Source organism: Eurytemora carolleeae, unplaced genomic scaffold (assembly GCF_000591075.1).
Source record: "Eurytemora carolleeae unplaced genomic scaffold, Eaff_2.0 scaffold2190, whole genome shotgun sequence".
Lineage (NCBI taxonomy): Eukaryota > Metazoa > Arthropoda > Copepoda > Calanoida > Temoridae > Eurytemora > Eurytemora carolleeae.
The window spans coordinates 1,561-25,826 of record NW_019398112.1 but is presented as its reverse complement, the minus strand read 5'-3'; the positions used below and the strand labels follow the sequence as shown (position 1 = coordinate 25,826).

Genomic DNA, 24,266 nt, shown 5'->3' with positions numbered 1-24,266 from the left:
ATGCATAGACTTGTATAAGAAATATATACAAGTTTATATACGGCTGCATAGGATGCATAGATGCATAGACTGTATCAAAATAATATTGTGATTTATTTCCTCATGTTTTATGTATTTATAGTTTGTAAGATTTGAAAGTTTATGCACACTGCACAGTGCGCAGGTAGAAATGCACAGATAGTTAGGCCAGTAGGAGTTAAAAAGTTAGAATGGAAACATCAGGCATTTTATTTGGATTTAAAGAAAAGTTAATCAAAAGTAAACATTCAAAGAAATTTGATTTGACAAATTTGTTTATTTGTTTATCCAAAATGAATGTGAATTTAGGACTGAAGAGAATGGATAGGAAAGAATAAAAAGATAGAATTTGTCCAACTGATGTAAGTAAATTTCTATAAAATAATAAGAAGATAATAGTTTATTTCAAAATATATATTGAATATAGATTATCCTTAACAAATGTATGTATATATTATAATTTCGTAAATATTGTTTTTTTTTCAGTTGAACTTCATGATTAAGAAAATAAAGAAGAAATTAAAGAAGAATAAATATTTCTTATGAATAGTTCTAAATCATTCAAATTAAGAGAAGAAACCCTATTCCTTCAGATTCAAATCAGTTGAAAGTCGTGTAGTTATACCCCTACTCAAAAGGAAACCCTGGCAGTGTCGTGCAATAGACAGGCAAGTGATTCAAGGTGAATGTGTGTGCCTGTACTTCCGACACCTTCCTCTCTCTCTCTCTCTCTGTGAAGGTTTATACAACCAGTTAAAGCACGATGTGGAAAAACTGAAACTGAAACAAAATTTGAGAAAAATTCAGAAAGAAAATGAAGATTAAAAAAGTCAATGATTATATTAGCAAATACATAATTCTTGACACCTCTGGAGACTTTTTAGCTGTTAAGAATAACATCTGTCTCAGTGATTAGGAAGCAGATTACAAGAGTGCTGAAGAAGAGTTAGCATCATTAGCTTCTACAGCAGCTTCATTATCTGTAAAGGAACTTTTGGAGGTCAACACTGGACAAAACAACCTTAAAATCCTCCGTGCAAAGGTTAAACTGAGATTTTTACAAGCTTTAAAAGAAAAGGTGTTTAGAGAAAAGGAAAATAAAATTCTTACATTCATTCCTAGCTATGAATTGAAAAGAATTGAGCTGAAGTATCGAGTTTCTAAGGACCCGGAAGATTTGAAGAAAATACAGAAAGAAACAGAGAGAGTAGAAGAAGAAATAAACAATCTCATTGAGTCCTACCAAAGAGCCAGAGAAGAATTTCAGACTATATGTGACAACTTTTTGGTTCACAATGAGAAAACAGACATAAGAGTCATCAGTGGACTTTATTCAGGAATGGAATCTCGAAGAGTTAATATCTTCATAGACAACCCTGAGACTCAAAGAAGAATATCTCAAGTTCTGCAGGAGATATATGAAGACACAACTTCTCCACCTTCCTCTACCTGTACAACAGCAGCTCCTGTTGAGGAGAAGATTGAAGCTGCAGACAAAATAATCATCAAATTGCTTGAGAATAGCAACTCTAAATCTCCTGTGGAACTAACCAAGAGAACAATATCTAAGGCAGAAGAAATACTAGATGAACTTAAGAAGATTAAATCAAGCTGTTCTATTGAAGAAGATGATGTTATAGAGAGGAAATTGCAAGAATTGGATGAGAGTATTGAAGAAGCTATTCGGACATCTGCTGAAAATAAGGTCTCTTCTCCTCAGAATGCATTTGATAGGGCAATAGAGCGAATCCCTCTCCCTGTGTTTAATGGGGAACATCATCTCTACTTTGGTTGGAAGAGAGACCATATGTCTTTGAACAAGTATGGTGCACCTAACATCCAGGTTTTAGCATTGAAGAAATCCATCAAATCTGTTGAAACTAGGGAAATGGTGTCAAACTGTAACAGCCTGGAGGAAGCATTCAAAATATTAGATAGAAAATATGGCAATTCCAGATTAATAGTTCCAGGCATCTTTTCTAAACTTGATAAGCTAGAGAGCCACCCAAGAGACAGGAAACAGGAAGCTGATAACATTCAAACAATTTTAAACAGTATGAATGAACTAAAGAATCATGGAGCTTTAGCAGACTTTACTGATTTGTGTATCAAGAAATACCTGAACAAGATCAGATATACAACTCAGAAGATATGGCTCAGGAAAACTTACCAGGTGGAGTGGAGTCTTGAGAAACTACAGAATGAGTTTATCAAATTTTTAGAGCTGGAGCAAGAGCTCATATTTCAAGAAATACAAATAGAACCACTGGACTACCAGAGGAAAGCAGACAGATCAGGAAACTATGGAAACTCCTTTCAGAAGGTCAAGATAAACATCAACAGTACATCAGCCATAAATGTGGCCTGTGTGATTCAAATCAACATACTATCCTGCAGTGTCCGTTTCTTCAAGATGAAAATGCAGAGAAAACCTTGAGAGATAAGAAGATATGTGTAAGATGTCTCCGTGATCCCTGCAAGGGTTATAGCTGTGGCACATTTTACAGCAAGGCTCTAGACAGACAATTTTCATCAGATTGTAAGACTTGCAGAACCAGTGATACGGGCAAACCAATCAACTTTAAAGTTTGCAAGTGCAGAAAAAAACCCCAACAGTCCTCTACAGTTAACAATAACAGTATGAAAGCGACAACAAGTGGAAGGTTGGGCCAAGGAATGCCAATGACAGAAACCATTGAGGTAAGAAGGGGAAAGCAGTGGCAGAGTATCACCATTTTCTATGATACTGGTGCAAACCAGACAATGGGAAGATCAAGTATATTGGAAAGTTATGGAACAAAAGTGATGAAGGCTAATGTTGCAGTGAACCTTGCTGACAGTTCTACCAAGTACCTCAACAATGCTAATCTCTACAAGTTGGAAATAAATAAAGCAAGAGACAGCATTGAAGTTCTAGGAGCAGCTGAGATGCCCTCACAAAAATTGTTCACCTTTACACTGCCTCAAGATTGGCAAAGAAAATACAAGGTTAGAGCTGTAGGGAGTGATAAATCAACTGTGGATATTATCATGGGTACAGATAACATGCAGTGGTTTCCAAAGGAGCTGGAAAGAAAGGGAAATATAACACTCTTTCGAAGTGTCATAACCGGAAATCTGATAGTGGGGGGAAAAAATCCCAAAATCAAGGCAAGAGGAAAAGTTCAAACCAACAGATTGTGTGTTTCTGAGAAAGCTGAGGATTTGTTCTTGAAGAACTGTTCTTATGAAAATGTGGACTGTATTGCTAAACCTGCAGGATTAGTTAAAGAGAAACAAATGGAGTATGCAGATAGAGAGATCAGGGATAATATAACTTTTGATGAAACTTTAAAAGCTTACAAAGTTAAGCTAATCTACAATTCAGGAATCAAAAACCTTTCTTCAAACAAAGAAAAGGTTATGAAGGAACAGCTGAGGCTTCAAAAGAAACTGTCTCAGTCACCAGAACTACTGGAGGATGTCAACAAGTGTCTGAGGGAAAACTTTGATAAAGAGTACTGGAAGTGGGCCAAGTCTCCAGTTAAGCATTGCATCCCCTATTCTTTTGTTCATAATATGAACTCTTCTTCTACACCTATAAGGATTGTCATTAACTCCAGCTTCAGAACTCCAGAAGGCTATAGCCTGAATGACTGCTTTGATTCCGGGTCTAATGATATTGGAGATCTGAAAAAGATTCTGCTAAACTTTAGATGCAGAGAGCAATCAATAGTTGCGGACATATCCAAGTTTTTCTACTCATTCCATCTGGGAGAAGAAGATCAAGCCTATCACGGACTTCTTATTCCGGTAAACAAGACTACAGGAGTCATTGGCTATGGAAAGCTTGATGAGATAGAGTTTTGGGAAGCAGTTCAGTGTAGGTTGGCTTTTGGGGATACACCATCTCCTAATGTTGCAACAATTGGAAGGAAGAAGTGGGCAGTAGAAAACTCAGAGGACTCAAGAATCGTTAATACTCTTACAAACCATTCTTTTGTTGATGATATCTTTGGATACTGTGGATATGAGGAAGATGCTAATACTGTGATGAAACAACTGGAAGAGGTAGCTGCAAAGGGCAACTTTATGATCAAAGAGTTCTTTGTCTCTAACCAACACCCTCAGAATGAAGATAGTAAATTGGTAGGAAATGAAGAAGCAAAAGCTCTGGGATACAAATGGCTCCCATTTGAGGATATACTTATGCTTAGGAATAGCTTCTATCTAGGTAAAAAACAGAGGGGAAAGGCTACCATAGCCTTGACCATGGAGAATGTGGATGATCTCTTGGGAAACATATCCAAGAGGAGTGCATTATCTCTTTTAATGCAAAACTATGATATTCTAGGCTTGTTTAGTCCTTTAAACTTAAGACTAAAATTAGCATATCAGCAGAATTTGCTGAACCATCCTGGACAAGACTGGGAAAGTGAGATGCCAGAAGCTGATAAGAAACAGTTCATTGCAGGTCTAAAAGAAATCTTGAAATTAAGTGGGAAGGGGTTGCCTAGAACAGTTGTTCCAAAGAACTACAGTGGAACTCCTTGGATGGTTGGATTTTGTGATGGTTCTGGACAAGCAGTAGGAGCAGTAATTTATGTGAGATATCAGCTCCAGGATGGAACTTATGTGGCAAATCTACTCACTTCTAAAACTAAAATATCAGGGTTAAGAAATGTGTCTACCCCCAAAGCAGAGCTCCTGAGTTGTACCATGCTGATCAACATGATGGATTATTTGTTAAGAAATTTAGAAATCCATTTTGAGAGAAGGATTGTGCTCACTGACAGCACAGTAGTGTTGGGCCAGATAAAAAAGCCATCTTGCATGTATGATGGACAAACAGGAGGAAAAATTGATCAAATCCAGCAAATGGAAAGAGAACACAATTTGGAATTTTACCATTTCCAATGAGGTACCAGGCTCAAACTCTAACTCGGTGGTCATGAAATTCCTTAAAATCTTTCCATAATTTGTCAGGAGTTCATGCATGACTCCATCTATCCGTGCAATTAAAGCAGGATCACGTGTTGCTCTCTTCTTGGCATCTAGTTGATGATTGATGGTATCATAATCATGCTTCAGCTTCTTCTTGATCGCTTCTTTTGACTTGATCACCAGTTCATCCTTCTCCTGCTGTCTGATAGATCGAAGCCATACACATGGAACTTCTGCTTTCTCTAGTTCCCTCCTCACTACTGCTTGATTCTCCACACTAAACAACCCAAAGAATCGTTCTGCATCTTTGAGACTAGAGTCTTGAATCAATTCAACATCATTGAGAAGTCCAGTATGTGCAGTCAATTTCACCATCTTATCTATCCTATTACGAAGAGATAGTCCCAACTTACCCCCTACAGAATTGACCTCATATCTAGCAAATGACTTCTTGCCTTCCTCATCTAAACCCATATTGTAGTAACGTAAGCCAAAATAGATCATGGCTTTATTAGTAACTACCTGGTGTTTTAGAGGGAGCATTCTCACTAAGCCAGTGTATGGCCTATTAAGAAGTTCTTCTTTTAGAACTTTCAAGTTTGCGATCTCATTCTCCATGGCTTTAGTAAGCAATTTAGGCATCTGTTCTGCTCCTGGAATTCCCATGATTCCAAACCTAAGACTGGTAGAACGCATATTCTGAGTGATTAGCCGCAACTGGGTGAAGATAGCAGTGCTAACTGAATCCCACTTCCATGCAGCTTCCATCTCTGTAGCTGTTATCAGATCATCTGTATGGATCTCAGGATTATAATTATATTTTCGATCCAAAGCCACTATCCACCCATAGATGGCATCTATGTCTCCTCTATTCTTTTCTACTTCGAATCCACAAGTTGCTAAACAGGATTCAATAGTAGCAGGATTCGTGTTAGGGATACTCTCTTGGTTTGCAGCAGCAGTCAATCTCTTACCTATTTTGTTAGCGACCATATCCTGCTTAGTATAGCAATAGCCCAAGGAATAGATTCCAACTATTGCAAAAGCTTTTGTAGCTTCTACTTCAGCTGGTACTCCCATTCTCCAGACTTTCCCAGCCTCCTTAAATGTGTAGTCTTTGTATCTCTTTGAATACGCCAACTGTGGATGAGGGAATAGATAGAGTAACATAGAGCATATCTTGACATCTTGGGGTACAGTGAGCAGTGTGTCCTCGTATTCTTTAGAACTGGGAACCTCCCTGTCAGCTGACCATATATATTCTCAGTCATAACAGTTCTAAGTTAATTCTTGATTGATCATACCTGAACATTTATGCTGTAGAAAAGTTTACGGCAGTGATACTGCTGAGGATCGTGGCCTAAAGGAAGATTTCGGGGGACATCCTCAAATCTGACATGCATTCCATCAATGCCATAAGCAAAGTTAGGCAGACCAAATCTATCCTCCATTTCTTGGGATGCTTCTAGGCATTCCTAAACAGTACAAATGTTTTTTTGGTTATTATTTTTTGGGGAAGGGGGGGGGTTGAAATTATTAGTAATATTGGGTTAAATAAATACCCCTTTCATTTATTTCAATAAAAAATTACCTGGTATGATGGCATATAGATCCAGTCAGCTTTGTGTCGGAGAAGGGCATTTGTTACTCTGTCCACAGCTTTTCCATATGCAGACTGGCTGCATTTAAAGGATAAGGCTCCACTTCTTTGAAAAGGCTGGCTTCCAAAATGATGAAGGGCTATGCAGACTTGCTGAGTTGGAGTGAGGGGGTTTCCCCTTTCACTGTCATGTTCAATGTCTCCCCTGTAAAAGTAACTTTATTGATAAATATGTCAAAAGAAAGAAATTATCAATGTGAAATCTTCTGATCATGTTATAAGCACCTAAATATACAAAGAATTAAACCTTTCAGTTACTGTAGTTTAAAAAATATTGTTAAAAATTACCCAAATTTGAAAACGTAAAAGTAACTTAATTTTCTTTTTGAACTTTTTAAGAGCTGTGCATGCATTTATTCCGGGTACTTTAAGTTCACCTGATCATGTCCACTATCATGTCAATTCGAGGCGAGTTAAAATGAAATTGTCTCAAAATTTCTGCCGCTGGCATAGTTTCTCTAGGATCTGTTCTGTCAAAATGTCTCCTTCTTTTGACATTCATCAGTCTGTATCATTCATAATCGTAAACAACATTAACATCTACCATTTTCTGAAATATTTAAAAATATCATTGAATCATTGATTTAAACATACATCTACATTTCAATGTTTGATTCATTGAGACGAAGTCCTGAAAATTGTTGACAATTCAATTTTTTTGTTTTCAAAAAATAACAAATGACACATATTTTAATATCGTTTCACCACTGGCTTCTCAAAAATGATAGCTGAACCCTAAATAATAATATCAATAGACTGCTGAAGAAAAATTAACATTAATCTACCTAATAGATTAAAAAAGTTTTTTCAAAAAGTCCTGTAAATCACTTTTGTTTAAAAATCTTGGTGATATTGTAAAAATTTAGAATGCAACAGAAAAAAATTGTAGCCATAGAAATTTTTTTAATGATCCTTGTGCAAAAACAAATTTATTTAGGTTTAATTAATACCAAAAAAATTCTTTAAACTAAAAAGAAAGTCTCAGCAAATTCACAAATGTATCTGATGACATCACAAAACTACAGATATTTAAAAAAATCTGTAGCTCCACCTTTCTGGACATTATAGGAGTGTAAATTTAAATCTTTCCTTGGATGGGCCGACTATTACACCAAAAAACAGATACCAATTTGATCACTTCCAAGTGCGTAGCAGCTTTATTCATAAAACACCACAGCTGGAGACTCCAACGACAGCATATTTGAACCCAGTTTCCTAGAGTTTCAAAATACGTTTTAAGAACATGAAACCCGAACTCTGCCAAACCCGGGTTTCAGGAAACCGGGTATCGTAGCGAGTTTTATAATTTTCTTAAGTTTTGCACTCAGGAAAACATTTTATGAGTACAAGAAAGTGGAGAATGTTGAAATGGCTGTAACAGCAGATATTAACAGTATAGGTAGAGTAATCCTAGTTCAGGGTTGGGTAGTAATGGTTGATCTAAACATGCTAATGTCAAGAGACATGCTACTAATGGTCAAAGATATGATGTTTGGATGACACTTTGCATTATCAGCAGTGATTTTTGAATACCCATTAGGTTATTATGCCCTCTCAGAGCTGTACAAAAGTATCATCAATATAATGAAGAGAAATGGTATGAAAGGTTATAAACTTGTGAAGATGCTTGAACCTATGTGCATAGACAGAATCATAAAAAATTGGAGCAGAATAGAAACCTTTAGTCCCAGTAAACCCAGACTTTGATACTTATATCAATGGTAAGTTAAGAGAAATTTATGATGAATTTGAAATTGACTCCAGTATGATTGTGGAAATCCTGAAAGACTTAAATGACCCACAATACAGCAATGTATAGTTTACTACAAATGTAGACCAGACCTCCTAAGAGCCATATATGAGAATGGTATACTGAAGATTGTTAGTGACAACACAGAATTTCCTGATTGTTGGGAAGGAACAATGATCTTAGGCGTAGAAGGACAACAACAGACAGGATGGGGAATAGATAGTGCTATCAATATAGAAATCCAAAAATCCCAACGAAATGTGAATTCAACTTATGTGTTGCAAGGAGACAATCATATAATTATCAACAAGTATAAAATAAACCATGATGGTACAGAGGAAGACATAAAATGAAAAAACCAAAAGTGCTATGATAACAATCAGGATTGTTTATCTGCAGTATATCTTGGTATAGAGAAATCTGGTTTGACCATTAATAGAGATGAAACTACTGTTACATGTAATGTCTCCGTGTATGGTAAAGAAATTATAGTGCAAGAGCATGTAATGTCATATAGTGTGAAGAGGTATTCTTCAATATCAGGCTCTGTCAACGTCCTTTGCCAACCTTAGCTGATATGATGTCAAATGCAAATTCCAATTGTCTCACAGCAGCTCAAGGATCAAACTGTGTTGTAAGCTCTACACATATGTATACTTATATGGCATCTATAATAGGGTTCTTAACTATGAAACACAATCCTACCCTGTTTCAATGCTTTTGAGGATTAAACAGAAGATCAACAAGAGCTATGGTGGGCAATGCTAACTTTTTATGATTCAAGTGTTGGAGGAGTGGGAGGCTGTTCATTGACCAGATTCTTAATCTGAGGGTTTCCTGATCCTGTATCTGAAGCATTAACTTTTGCTATGATATTTGTGAAGAGTAATGACAAATTGATAAAGTTACTTGGATAAACAATTTTTGATGTACAAATTGATTACACAAAAGGAGATGAGAAATTTTGAAAACTTTTCAAATCACCCACTTGCCTGAATTTGCAAGGAGGAATGAATATTAAGTTGCAAATGCAGGATGCGATACGAAAAAGCATCACCAACATGGATCTATCTGAAACTTCAGAACTGATCAGACTTACATTTGCTAATCATGATGAGTATCATCAAGTATTTCTTGATTTCTGCCTAAGCATCAATCCTTGATTTGGACAATTATTAAGCCGGTTATAGGAAGCCTCACCTTTGGGCTTGTTGGACTCCATAATTGGTTCTTTCACTAACTCAGCCACTTTTAAACAAAAGTTTGAAAGGGATTTTCCTCCAGAAATAGCAGTAAACAAGTGGATAAGTGAGACTCAATCCATCAACTGCTTGTTTAGAACAAGTGATAGGGAACAGGAAAATCCATGTGCTACCAAGGCATCATCCGTTTATTGACTAAATTCTTGAGGTCCAACATTTAAACGCAGTACAACGGCTCACCCATGATGTATGTTTGGCAAGGGGTTGCCTCAAGGCGGAGACTTTGTGAATTGTGATGACACTGGTTATGTATCAATAATGTTTCCTGGTGGATTCAACCCTTTGTATACAAATATAGGAAAGTACACCATATATTTAGGATCAAAAACAAGGAGTACAGATGTTAAAATGCACAACTGGGAAAGGTGGACTGAAGGTAGTGCTTGCAAGAAATCAATTGAATTGAGAGAGCTGACAGAATACTCTCAATTTGGTCATTTCAGCTTTATTGAAGCTGTTAAGAACTTAATTACAAGTATGACAGGTCAAGATTTCAGCAAAGGTACCACAGGATTCAGATGCACTGGAAATCCATTGCATAGATGTAATAGTTCAAGACAAAACAATGGTGGAAGTGCCTCAACAAACTTGAACTTATTAGGATTTACTGTGACTACAACAGCCCCATTGGGAAGACAAGTAGAAAGCAATTCTTATATGATGCATCAACCTACTATACTATATGTCCAAGGTGTTGCCATTTCACACAATCTCTACAACAAGACAAAGTCAGATATGCATTTCCATACATCATGCTCTTTTTGCTGCTCTGATAAAGATGATTTAGAACAAATCACCTGTTCTCCTATCTCAGTGTTTCCTCAATACCAGTGGTTAGGTGAGTTGCTTGGATATGATCCTGATAAGGATAAATTGAGAACAAATAAAGTTGATTTGACTGTCCTTGAGAAAAAGAAGATTACCTTAGACAATTTGAGCTTCCAGCTGGGTTTAACCCATGCATTCACTATTAGCCTAGCCCAATTAGATAGAGATGATAGAACAAGACCTTTCATTGATAGAGATATACATGATCATTTAATTGTGAAGAGATTTATGGAGGGATTACGGAGTGGGCTTTGGTTTGCTGCTTATTACTCAAAATTGTTCATGAAAATTGAATTTCAAGACAAAGAAGTTTTTAGAAGTTGTTGCTAGAGGAGGTTTCCAGGTTGTTATTGTCTTTGCACTCTAATGAAGATTTGAGGACATGTTTATTACATAAAAACGTAGGTGAATTCTTCCAAAGGGATATGCGAGGTCCGACTGTGCTTCTGAACAAGGGTTCAGACAACATATATCACTTATTTTCAGAATATGTAATGGAATCAGTAAGCAAGGAGGATTTCACCAAAATTCTGACTGTTTGGATATTGTAAGGTTATTTCAATTTGAATTACCTTGTGAGTATTGTGGGAGCTATAGTATGTTTAAGAGCACATCTCTTTTTATATGGAAAGAAGAGAGTTAGCAATCTCATACCTATCAAAACAATGAGGGATGTTGTAGCAGCACATAAGAGTCATGAACTGTATGTGAGCAATCCTCCCTTACCCGACTTAAATGCCTCAGTTACATCTTCTCCTGCTGTAGCTCATCTAGAAAGGTTCCCTCTGTATTCTATATGTGCGCTGTATGTAGCACAGGACCCTGTGCAGGAGACTTGTGTCTACTGCTACGGCTCGGGTTGTACTGATCCCTGGTATCCAGTTGTATTCAAGGGACTGTTCACTCTTATTAAGAACAATCTGAGATTCAACAACTAATTGGAATGAAATTTTTTGTGAACACTCATGTTTGGGTGTGTGTTAGCTATAAAAAATTCGAATTTTTTTTATATATTTTAAAAAAATTTCATGGGCATTGTCTGGCCCTTTAGCGACAGGGTGTCCCACGAAACATGACAGTAGGTAAATAGTTTAGAATGTCTTCTTCCGTGATATGTTAAGTTGTTTGATACCAAAGACAATAATAAAAATATTATATAGGAGTCATATTATAGTAAAATTAACTTCAAAGTAAAATATATTTGAGCAAAAGATTTTTTAAATGTGATAAACTGCAAACAGTCTTTAATATCTAATAAAGTGTATGGAAGACGACACTTAAAACTTTACCAACTGTCATGTTTTGTGGGATACCCTGTAGTATCTTTATAAAACTCTATCCTAGTTAGATATTAATGTTAGTGTTTTTTTCATCTAAAGACACCTTTATACTCTTCATCTTCATCATGGTTATCCACTCATTAAACTATTGATCCTATTTATCAAACTTTGTTTATACAAACTATAAAGGTTGTACCTGTATAAACATTAATAGAACAAGGGAATATGATTTGAGAGAAACCTGTTTCCAGGTTCATTATGGTGTTCACAGAAACCTTTGCTTTCTTCTAATAAACTTCAGTGGCTTTAGACTTTTTGGTTTTGATTTGTGGCACCCATTTGATGCTAGTTGTTGTGTGTTGCCGGGTTCTAAAACATGAACAAAGAGTAAAATAGGTAACTATTTTAAATAATTTAACAAAACAAATTTATTGAATAAACAAAAGGTGTGTAAATTGGGATAGTATTGTTCCAAGATGAAACTTCTAAATAGTTTAAAAATTACCTACTCTCAGAGCCTTCAATCATAGCAAAACTTTTTAAAGTGAGGAGGGAAGGTTTAAATAAGGGAAACAATTAGGCCTGCTGGAAACTCAGATTCTACTCATTGAAATATCTACCTGATGGGTTTTTTTATATAAAGAAGACATTTCGAAAAATGCTTCAACTCAGAATTTCTTCTGGAAAAGATGGCAGCTTAAGTTTTCCTCCCCTCGAGCATCCTTGAAATCATCTCTGGATGTTACGGTAGAGCAAAACACCTCTTATCATTCCACAGAACTCTTCAGCATTTAATTTTATAACTTTGTAAAGGATAATAATTTTTTCAAAAAAACCCCCCTTAGTTATATGATGTTTTTAACGCTTGGAACTGGTTTCTTCTGGAGTAAGCTTTTTCCATATTTTTACCTAGAATGATCATCCTTGAGTTGTGTGAGCTTTTTGGTTTACCGATTAACATTTTGGTCTTTCTTTTTAAATAAAAGTCAGAACACATTTTTGTTTAAGAAACAGGGTTATTACAATAAATAAATAAAAAGAGAAAAAATAAAAAGTGAATGCTGAAAGTCCTTCAAGAACATTTATCCAACAACTGACATGTTCCAGTTGTCTCCAATTCAGTTCCTGAAACATTTCCAGTTTATAAAAATTAATTAAAGAATAAATCAAAAATCAAAAATTAAAAGTTAAAAGTAGAAATTGAAACGTAATAAATAAGGAGATCTTTTAAGGGATATAATGGAAAACAATGGAAAACTAACTCACTTTTGCTTGGCTTTCATGACACAGCCACAGGTTACACCTCTAGGCCTTGTAACTTGGACGTTAGAAGAGAGGTGGCTGGTGATTGCCTTGAAACTTGCAGTTTTATTTAAAACCATCATCTCAGGTCATCTGAAGTGGTTTAGTTTCATTTAGGATGTTAAATGTATTATAAATACTCAAAGGAATTTAAAAACTTTTAACTTACTCAGAATTAAATGATTCTTATCAGGCTAGAAACAAACCTCCATGTTTATAGACAACATGCAATACGATCCTGTGATGCATCCAGAAATCCACTTGAAACTTGATTTCTCAGTTTTAACTTTTAGGGTAAAAATAAATGAATTTTACATAATCTAATTTAATTTTTAATCAAATTTTGTATAATATTGCCTTTTTATTTTAAAACAAAATTTTTATTTAAGTCCAATATACTGTAAAATTATTACGCGCAAATTGGTGGAATAAACCTAAATTTGTATACTAAAAGAATCCCTCTTAACCTAGATTCCATCTCTTGTGTAACCATTTTCGTATCCCGTAAATCCAGAATCTTGAGCTAAGTAAATCAAATCATTCTTCTGGAACACGTTTCAAGTGGATCAAATCTGCCTAAGAAAAAGAATATTAGGATTTACTAATACAGTTTTAGATAAATATAAATGTTAAAAGCGAGGATTCCAAAATGTCACAAACTCTAATGTTTATGAAATGTGATGGGGCATACTCCTTTTAATGCGCAGGCGGGAAATTCAAAAATAGAACCCAAACAAAAGATCATACTTACCTATGTTGGCATCCTAACAGATGTAATGTATAACAAAGGATCTAGTCTAATCAAGCCCTTTCAAAAGTCTGAAAAGATAAACATGATTGTGTTGTTTGATGGGGCTTGGAAATGTTAGGCCAGGCTGAGACCAAGGTTTCTTTGATGCTGGCAGGGAAGGTGGGGGAACGTTGACATTGAAAGAGTTCTGTTGGGAGGGCTCAATAAAGAGGGTGGATCTGACTTTAAAATTTTGTCCAACATCCTTTTAGGGACCCAATAATCCCACTCAGTGTCAATGAAATCTTTGGGAAATGCAAAATATATGATCCCGGAGGGTTTTTCCAATCCAGTTTCCTTTTGACTATTTGTCTCCTCAGTTGGTTAAGATCGTTGGTGGGGCGGATGTTGATAAGATCATTTGGTGACATGGAAACGCCTCAACACGGAAACGGATCAAAAATATGCGGAAACCCCTCAAAAACCGTTTTTTTTGAGGCATTTCCGTGATTTCTTCAAATTTTTCGGAAACCCTCTAAATTCAAATTTTGAGGAGTTTCCTCTTTTCTTGATCGATTTCCCAGAATTGTATATCCGTTTCCCCTTTATTTTATTCAAATATTTTAGAGGGATTTCCCAATATTTTTGAGGGGATTCCCAATATTTTTGGTCCGTTTCCTCATTTTTTTGATCCGTTTCCTCTTTTTTCTAAAACTTTAAAATTGATCTGTTTCCTCATATTTTGGATCGGTTTCCTCAAATTTTTGATCCGTTTCCTCATATTTTTGATCCATTTCCGCTTTTTCAAAAACTTAAAAAATCTCGTTTTGTTGATCGGTTTCCTCAAATTTTAGGTCCGTTTCCTCATATTTTTGATTCATTTCCGCTTTTTTCTAAAACTTTAAAATTGATCTGTTTCCCCATATTTTTGATCGGTTTCCTCAAATTTTTGATCCGTTTCCGCTTTTTTTTGATCCGTTTCCGCTTTTTTCAAAAACTTTAAAAATCTCAANTTGTTGATCGGTTTCCTCAAATTTTTGATCCGTTTCCTCATATTTTTGATCCGTTTCCGCTTTTTTCTAAAACTTTAAAATTGATCTGTTTCCCCATATTTTTGATCGGTTTCCTCAAAATTTTGATCCGTTTGCGCTTTTTTTGATCTGTTTCCGCTTTTTTCAAAAACTTTAAAAATCTTAATTTGTTGATTGGTTCCCTCAAATTTTTGATCAGTTTCCGCTTTATTTAGATCCGTTTCCCATTTTTTCAAAAACTTTAAAAATCTCAAATTTTTTATCCGTTCCCTCATATTTTTGATCCGTTTCTGCTTTTTTCAAAAACTTTAAAAATCTCATTTTGTTGATTGGTTTCCTCAAATTTTAGGTCCGTTTCCTCATTTTTTTGATCCGTTTCCGCTTTTTTCCAAAACTTTCCAGGTTCTTGTGTCATATTTCTAATGGTTCTGATTTAAACTTTCTCCGGATTCTTGTGTCATCTTTCACCGGCTTTTGGTTTAATCTTTTTCCGGATTCTTGTTATATCTTTCTCCATGTTTTTCGGGGTCCTGGTGTCATCTTTTTCCATTTTTGGTTTAATTTTTCTCTGGGTTCTGGTTTTATCTTTCTGGTGTAATCTTTCTCCGGGTCATTGTTTCATTTTTCTCCGGGTTCATGTGTGTTCTTTCTCAGGGTTCCTGTTTAATCTTTCTCCTGGTTCTGGGTACCTCTTTCTCCTGGTCCTTGTTTTATCTTCCTCCGGGTTCTGGTTTAAACTTTCTCCGGGTCCTAGTTTCATCTTTGTCCAGGTCCTAGTTTCATCTTTCTGTGGGACCTGTTCTCACATTTCTCCGGGTCCTGGTTTCATCTTTCTCTGGGTTCTGGTTTAATCTTTCTCCAGGTTCTTCTTAAATTCAAGAATAAACTCCACCTACATAAATTACATAATAAAAGGCATTACTTTTTAATCCTTTAAACCCTAGAAATTATTTTATTTCAACTTATTCACCATTCAAAAAAAATTTAACTAGCGCAAACATTTTAAAAAGTTTCACAGTGCAAAGCAAAATTTAAAAAATTTACCCTTAGTTTTAAGTTACCCTCTATTGAAAAGGGGCTTGGCCAATTTTCACAAAGGTACAATTAAACCTTTATCTTATTAATATTGTGGAAGAATGTCGCTACTCTCTATTGAAACTTGTTCAATTCTTGCAATTTATTTCATTGTTTCTGTAGCAAGATTTCCACATTCCCTGTTCATTAAAAATCATGTGATTGTTGTAATTTATCCCTGTTTTACTGTATATTATTTTTGTGTAAATCATAGTTGCTTCTTCTATCTATTTACAAAAAAGAACACCCGCCACCCCCCCCCCCATTAAAAATAAAAATAACAGAATAATAGTTAATAATTAGTAGGATAATGCTTTTTTTCACAGATTTTAAAACGTTCTTACAAAACATTACAAAGGGAAACTCAGTTATTTTTTAACTTCGGCATTTTTATACTAATAATTAAATGTTCAGGATAAAGTGTGAAGTGAAAGAAAGGATCAAAACTTAAATTTCGCTTCTCTTTATACATCTATACTGTCTCAGGTTAGATCTGTTTCTAATCCAAGCTTTGGATTGATAAATAAAGGGACTGTCGCTGTAATTACAAGTGACTTTTTAAAGAGTGGCATTTACAACTGTTTATAATCTCCGGGTACATTCCTCCACACACATGTCTTTACTCTGTAAATAGGTTCAAGACTGCTACGGGTACATTCTTCCAGACATGTCTTTACTCTGTAGGTTTCAGACTGCTCCAGGTACATTCTTCCATACATGTCTTTACTCTAGTCTTTACTGTAGTAAAATAAACTTTTTCTTTTGGATCTCTGACCTTAAAATACTTATACTTTGCTAGGTGTGAAGATTTTGACTCTGGGATATAAGGATAACTGATCACCAAGAACAACCTGAGACTAAACCTTTCCTGGAAAGTATCTGATATCACAGGTAGAGAGTAACTGAGTTCTTAGATTCAAATATAATTATCCCCAAACCTTTGCAATATAGGGAACCCACTTTAAATTATCAATTTTCATTAAGAAACTCATTAATAACAGATTTTATTAATAATTTTATTTTTCATGGTAAATATTTTTGGTTCTCGTCTCAATACACCTAGGATCAGACTTTGGTTTTAAGTTTAAATCAAATTATAATCATAACTTGTTGGAATTACAACATTGTCAATGTTTTAATGCATAATGTTTTTCGTTAGAGGGAGTGATCGCGAAAAATGAAAGGGGGCTCAATGCGATAAAAAAGTGCTTTTGATCGCTAATAATCTTACTGCTATCTGTTGGGTCTATTAGGAGAAAATCGTTAAAGAACATTGCAACATACAACTTAGACCGAAAAAAATCAATTTAATCTCAAACAAATCATTCAGATATTACAACCTATAGTCATCGATTGTGTTTCGCCACTTTATATATAGTTTAGATTTTATAATATTTTTAAATTAATTTAATGTTTTAAGAAAAAAATGTAACGGATTTTTTAAAAATATTAGCGGTGCGCGACGTTGAAATATCTAAATGAAATTAAATTTTATTTTTTTAAGGTCTAAGTCGCATGTCCCATTGGGATTGGGTTTGTAATTATATTGACCCCTGTAAACAACTCGTAACAAGTAATACATTTTGAAATATCCCAGTAAATATTCATAAGAGCCTGTTCTAGTTTAGAAAGTAGACTCAAAAATTGCATAGGAGCAGGATATCAAGTCAGATTACTTAAGAACCCACCCAGTCGAATTTATGAGTAAACACCCATTGCTTACCTATTTAAACAAAATGTATGGTCATTGCAATCATGAGATGAATGAGTGAAGCTTTGTGGGCTGAGACCAAAGCATTCAATCTCTGTAATTAGAATTTACAATTAGAAAAATCATGGTGGAAACAAATATCTTGTATTTGGTTCATGATTCATAAAATAAGATAAGGAAAGACTCTGAAAACCCATCTATCAACTGAGAGATTACCTTGCTGTTCAGCGTATTCAATGACTTTCTTCCTTAAATCTTCTCCTCCTTCATTTCCAGTCAGCTGTAGGCTTACAGCTATTTAAAGGACGACTACAATTGTTCAGTAGTGTAGAGATAGAGAATAATGATGATTTAGTCAACCGGGAATATTAACCTCGGTTTTATTTTAGTGTTGTTTATCCTAGTAAATAGTTATAAATAGAACCCTGAACGAATGAGGCCCGATGAGAGTTGGAAATAAAGACCCAACATTGACCTGGAAATCCCAGCAATCAGCAATCTCCAGCAGATACAACCTGGTCAACCAGAGGAGTGAAGAGAGTTGGAATGAGGAGGAGTAGGATAATGATCGTGACTGTTCAGAAGTTTTGTGTTCAGGAATCATCAATCCCTTAATATCTTGTTTGCTTTTCATTTCTTAATTTTGACTCGTGTAATATCATTAGTGTGTGTGAACCAATTTATACTGATTTGCTCATATAGAACAGTATAATTTAAACCATTGTAATATAACTGTGGTATAAATAGCAGCTTCAGAGCGCACTCTAGTTAGGATTTTGGTCAAAAATAATCTCACCAACTGTAGAACATCCCAAGCTAAACCTAACACAGTTGATGGTCAAAACCCCTAAAAACAGGATCCTCTTGTTCAAATTGATGGGGAAAAATGCAGAGATGTATATTTTCTTGAAATTTGTTCCTGCTGTTTTGAAAAGAATAAAAAAAATAAAAGAACTTGCAAATTTATGTTTAATTGTTGATCATTTTTTCCTTATCATCACAAATAATCACCCCGGGGGGGGGGGAGTAATTCAGAAAAATGTACACCCCGGAAATGATGACAAACACACCTCCACCCATGTTGAAAAGACTAACCAATCAATCAATCAATCAATCAATCAATCAATCAATCAATCAGTCAGTTATGTCAATATTAAAAGTTACTAGAGTGCCAGGCGATCAAAGCGGTATATTGTGACAATTTTTTATCTAAGTTTTTATTCTTAAGTTTTTTTTCTAATTACAAGTGTAAATAAAGAGTTATTTTTCAAAGTAATAGCTTCTGCTTCTTTCCATAGCTCTGTGTATCCATGCTGTTGAAAGCTTGATATAAATCAAAATGAATATTGAAAGTCGTCTTCATTATATTGCTAAAATTGCCTACCACCGTATTGTATGGTACTTTTCCTAGTCAAAAACCCCTTTACCAGTTAAACAACTTTGTAAGCTAAATTTGTGATGCTTGATCCCTGAAAATGAGTTTTAGAACATAAAATATGTATTGAGTTTACCTAAAACCCCAATTACCATCTCCAACAACATCTTGCGTTACATATACTGCTTTACTTCCCTTTTCAACTGTTGGGTTTTTTAATTGAATGCCTAAATATACATTCTGGCTTAAAAAATCTATCAGTTATTAAGGCTTTATTAACAAGAGTTCCAAATTTTAGGAAAAGCCAGACACTCAGAGATATAAGATTGAGTATTTGTGAGAATTAAAATTCAAGATGAGGTACACAAGATAAATTTAGATCAAATATGTGAATGCATTTTTTACAAATCTTAGTTTAGCCCCTGTCTCAGGGGTGAGCCATGAAGCAGATGAATTTCCCAACCTGTTCCACAAGTCAGATAGGAACACTGGCGACAGGACATCTCTAACTCTAAAAATATTTCAAAATTAGATATAAATTCAGAAAGTCTAAATTTACCAATTTTAGCTTGAGAAATAATATTCTAAAGGACTGTAAGTGCAATTTCAAGTGACCCTCTATGAAAAAATGTCAATGCCAGATTCCCAATAAAATCCTAAAAGGCTTTGTCTTATCAAGTATGAATCCATGTTTAACATTTTGAAAATTGATTAATTTCAATTGCACAATTCTACAAAAGAAAAAAGATATATCAGTAATCAGAAAAAAAAGACAACGGTTTCAAGGGCACCATTACAAATGCCATCTTTGAATAGAGGGTCCCTTAGAATTACACCTACAATCCCATTAACATGGAAAAAAGACAGGTATTGGAATCATGCATGACATAACATAAATTAAAAACATTTTTAGGAATAATATAATTTTTAATATATGTCTGATTAAAAATATTCAACCAAGGTTTAAGTACTATTATAATGAGAAAGGTGCGTAGAGGAGTAATAATCTAAATGGAATAATTTTTTAAAACTTTTAGCCCATCAAAATGTATCTATTACCCCTTGAATTAATTATTTTGCCAAATTCAGAATTAAAAACTATAAGCCAGTTTGAATCAGCATACCACTCTATGACAAAGAATTACATTAGACTTAGAACAGATTATGTTATAAAATACTAAAATGAAATTAAATTTAACTTGTTTAAAACACAAATCTAAAATAAACATGGAAGGGAAGTGGATCTAAAAAATATTAAAAAGTAGAGGAATAAACTAGAAAGATAAGGATAAAAAATAGTATTACATGTGAAGGAAAATTAATCAAGGCAATCACTCGTATTATTAATATTCAACGAGTCAGTTTTTCTTACAGTTTATTATTTACAAAGATACAAAAAATAAAAAGGATGATACTATTTGAATCAAATATTATGAATTGAAGTTATTTCAGAGTGATGGGGAATCTTCAAGGGAACCTCTAGTGAAGGGAGCTGATGATCAACTAACTCTTTTCCCCTGATTTTGCTCCACCCTGGGCTCTCATTTAACCCTAGTTCCCCGGGAGCCCCCCAGCCCCCATGCCTCTGGAATAACGGAACTTTCAGCTTGGCTTGGGTTATTTATAGAATTCACATGCAAACTCAAATAAATCCGTTAGGATTCAAAATAGGATTCAAAAGTCCAACCGAAGGGTATAAAGGGGGGGGTGATACCCCTAGCTAGCTATGATCTCAGCGATCTTAAAAGATCCTTGAATCGCTGATCGTAAAAGATCAACAAAATCACCCATTGTTACAATAGTATCATTATTTTAGTTTAAATATTTTGAATGGAATTTTGTAATTTAAAGTTTTACCTGATCGGATTAGTAAATAATTCCTGATGTTTAAAACCTGTTGAACTTGATGAGGATTGCATGAAAGGTTTAAGAATAGCTTTAGTACAGGAATATAATACTTTTTAGATTTTTTTGGCATAGAGAAAAAGTAAGATATCAAAAGCCTGCACCAATACCCACCACCATCAAATTGTTACTGATATTCTTGGGCAATGACAGTTATCATGCAAATACAAAAGCAGAATATTTACCTAGGTACAACTATTGGGTGGAGGTGAATATTAACTCCAACTGGTTTTCAAACTAAATCAATCATTAGAAACGAGAAACCAAGATTAAAATTTTTCCAGCTTTAAAATCAACAATACAAAATCTCATTATCATCAAGGAAATTGCATATAAACCATTCAGAAAAATAAACTTATAAACTTATATAGCTTGGGTGCTAGGGAAGGTTGAAAACCATGCCAAAAGAAATGGTAAAAAATCTGTAAGAAGTATTTGTTTTAATTTTAAACTTTAATGCGAGTCACATTTTTTGCATCCATTTATCGCAAGCTTGCTGAACAAATATGTGCCACAAAGACTTTCATAAGTCTCAAATGAATTCTAAAATTGTTTCTACAAAACTGTATTCTCTTCTCAGATACCATGTATAGCCAGACACTTTAATAAAAGAAATAAACCTCTGCATAAATACAGGAATACTCAGAGGATGACAACAAGTTTTATTCAATCAATAAATGCAAATCTCCAAACCACAGCTTCAAACTGGACAGAATAGAGCAGACAACAATTACAAAATATGCTGGAACAGGTTGTGTGAGTAGCCTCAAAAGATAACATGCTAAAACGAATGCAAAATGTTTACCTTGAAAATACTAAAAATCTAAATCAGTTTCTAAATTCTTAAACTACTAGCTGGTTATCTAAATAAGACAAACAATATAACATTGAACATTCAGACTCTATGTTTATTTTTGAGTTTTAAAGTTTAATTTACAAAAAAATACAACTGGACAAAATAAGGGGAAACCTGTTGTATCAGCATAAGCATTTAATTATAAGAATTTAAGTACTCATAATCTAAAAGTTCAAATCTCTTAACTCCGCAAGATACTGCCTAAAACTTATTTTAAATACTACTGGATGAGCTTGTAAACTGATGTATTGTAATCCAACTATTTATTTATATTTGGTATTTGTGCGTAAATGATTATTCAAAGTTTTCCATTGATATGTTGGGAAGTTTTTGAATTTATCAAACTTCTTAAATTTTTAATTACAAATCTTTAATTTGAACTGAAACCTTCATTGATCAATCTAAATAAAATTCCGGAAAATGTTTAAGAACCCTATCATTTAATAATAAAGTGTTTGTTACATCTAAAAATGTACATACCCTGCACATTAGCTGTACTGACAGCACTGCTTCTCAAATCTAAATACATATTTGCGTTAAATGATATACAGGAATACTCAGAGGATGACAACAACTATCAATCAATCAATGCATAGTAAAATTAGTTCTCCAAACCACAGCTTCAAACTGGACTGAATAGAGCAGAAAAAAAAATACAAATATGCTGGAACAGGTTGTTTGAGCAGCTTCAAGAGATCACATGCTAAAACGAATTCTAAATGTTTACCTTGAAAATACTAAAAACCAATCCAAATCAGTTTCTACATTCTTAAAGTACTAGCTGGTTATCTAAATAAGACAAACATTATCAACAATGAACATTCAGACTCAATGTTTTTTTGAGTTTTAAAGTTTAATTTAAAAATAATACAACTGGACAAAAAAAAGGGGAAACCTGTTGTATCAGATTAAGCTTGTAAAAACAAGAATTTAAGTACTCATAATCTAAAAGTTTAAATCTCATAAATCCGCAAGATACTGCCTAAAACTTATTTTAAATACTACTGGATGAGCTTGTAAACTGATGGATTGTAATCCAACTTTTTATTTATATTTGGTATTTATCCGTAAATGATTTTTTCAGAGTTTTCTGTTGATATGTTGGGAAGTTTTTGAATTTTACAAACTTCTTAAATTTTTAATTACAATCTAAATAAAAATTCCGGAAAATATTAAAGAACCCCTTCGTTTAATAATAAAGTGTTTGTTACATCTAAAAATAATCATAGCCTGCACAAAAGCTGTACCGACAGCACTGCTTCTCAGATCTAAATACATATTTACGTTAAATGATATATCCTTAGTTACTTTTTGGCATTTACAGTAGTTGTTAGTTCATAGCTGGGAACTATTGTGTTGGATACCCTTACTCCTAATCGTTTATTTTGATATCCACTGTGGACATTTTTGTTCAAATTAATCTGCAGATTAAAAAATATTGAATAGAAGCATTGATCTTGACATCCACAATGCAAGAGTTTCCAGCTCAGGATAAATATCATCCATAAAACTTATTTAGAAGCTGCTTGTTCATCAACCTCCAAACGATCTAGTATTCAGGTGCACATTGCAAATTATACTGACTTATAAAAAGCTAATCACAATTTTCAAAAACAAATTGGCAAGTAAGTATTCTTTAAGAAAGAAGCATAACATTAAAATTGTTCATTAACTTTTTTCTACATTTTTATAATTCATGCACAAGTTAGTAAAGAGAAAATAGAAATTTAATTTTTTTGTTTATAAACTTATGTCTTCAAAAGTGTTCTTCATGCAATAGGAAATTTCATGCACTAGTAAAGATGTAAAAATGTAATGATTTTTTCTTCATGTCACGTTTATAAACTTAAACATTCATGCCTAGTTTCCTCCGTGCAACAGTAAATATCATACACAAGTAACAAAAAATATAAAGAAGAAACAATTAATCCCAATTTAACAGCTGAAGCAAATAATGTTTATAGCTTAGTTTGCTCCATTTTAATAAATTCAAAGATTAAATCATATAAATCTCTGCAAATAAAAAGAACTAAACTCACCTGAATACCTATGTACCATGGAAAAAAAAACCTGTACACTTGAACATTATGCATTGTTAAGCCACATTTGAGCCAAATTTGTGGTTCTAAATATGTTGAGATCAAAATGTAACTGATCCTAGGCACTAAAATGAACAAATAATATTTTTAAAATATGTCTTATCCTAATTTGTTTCATTTTAGTCAAATAAAAAAATACTGCCCTCGCTTCAAAGAATAAACATACTGCCAAAGTTTTAGAAAAAAATCACAAAAAATCTTGAAAAAAAATAGTTTTGAAGTCTGAATCCATACACCAAATCCAGGGTGTCTATATGGGCATCTGGGTATATGCAGATTATAATATCCTGCTTTCTCCTAGCAGAACAGGTCTTCAGGAATTGGTGAAAATTTTGCCAAAGCTACTAAGCTGAAATTTAGTACAAATATTCGAATTGAAAAATGTAAAACTAAATGCCTTATTTTTTCTAAAGAAAGGATTAATTATAATGAAATAACCCCAATTTTATTGAATGAATTACC

At 34.0% G+C, this 24,266-nt stretch overlaps 1 protein-coding gene across 1 annotated transcript; it reads left to right on the top strand.

Annotated features, from left to right (window-relative positions):
• The first annotated feature begins 118 nt into the window (after positions 1 to 118).
• LOC111716827 (uncharacterized) lies at positions 119 to 4,917 on the top strand. Its single transcript, XM_023492323.1, has 2 exons — positions 119 to 380; positions 505 to 4,917. Exon 2 carries the CDS (start codon positions 2,659 to 2,661, stop codon positions 4,915 to 4,917), a length of 2,259 nt encoding a protein of 752 aa, XP_023348091.1. The 5' UTR covers positions 119 to 380; positions 505 to 2,658.
• The last annotated feature ends 19,349 nt before the right edge of the window (positions 4,918 to 24,266 follow it).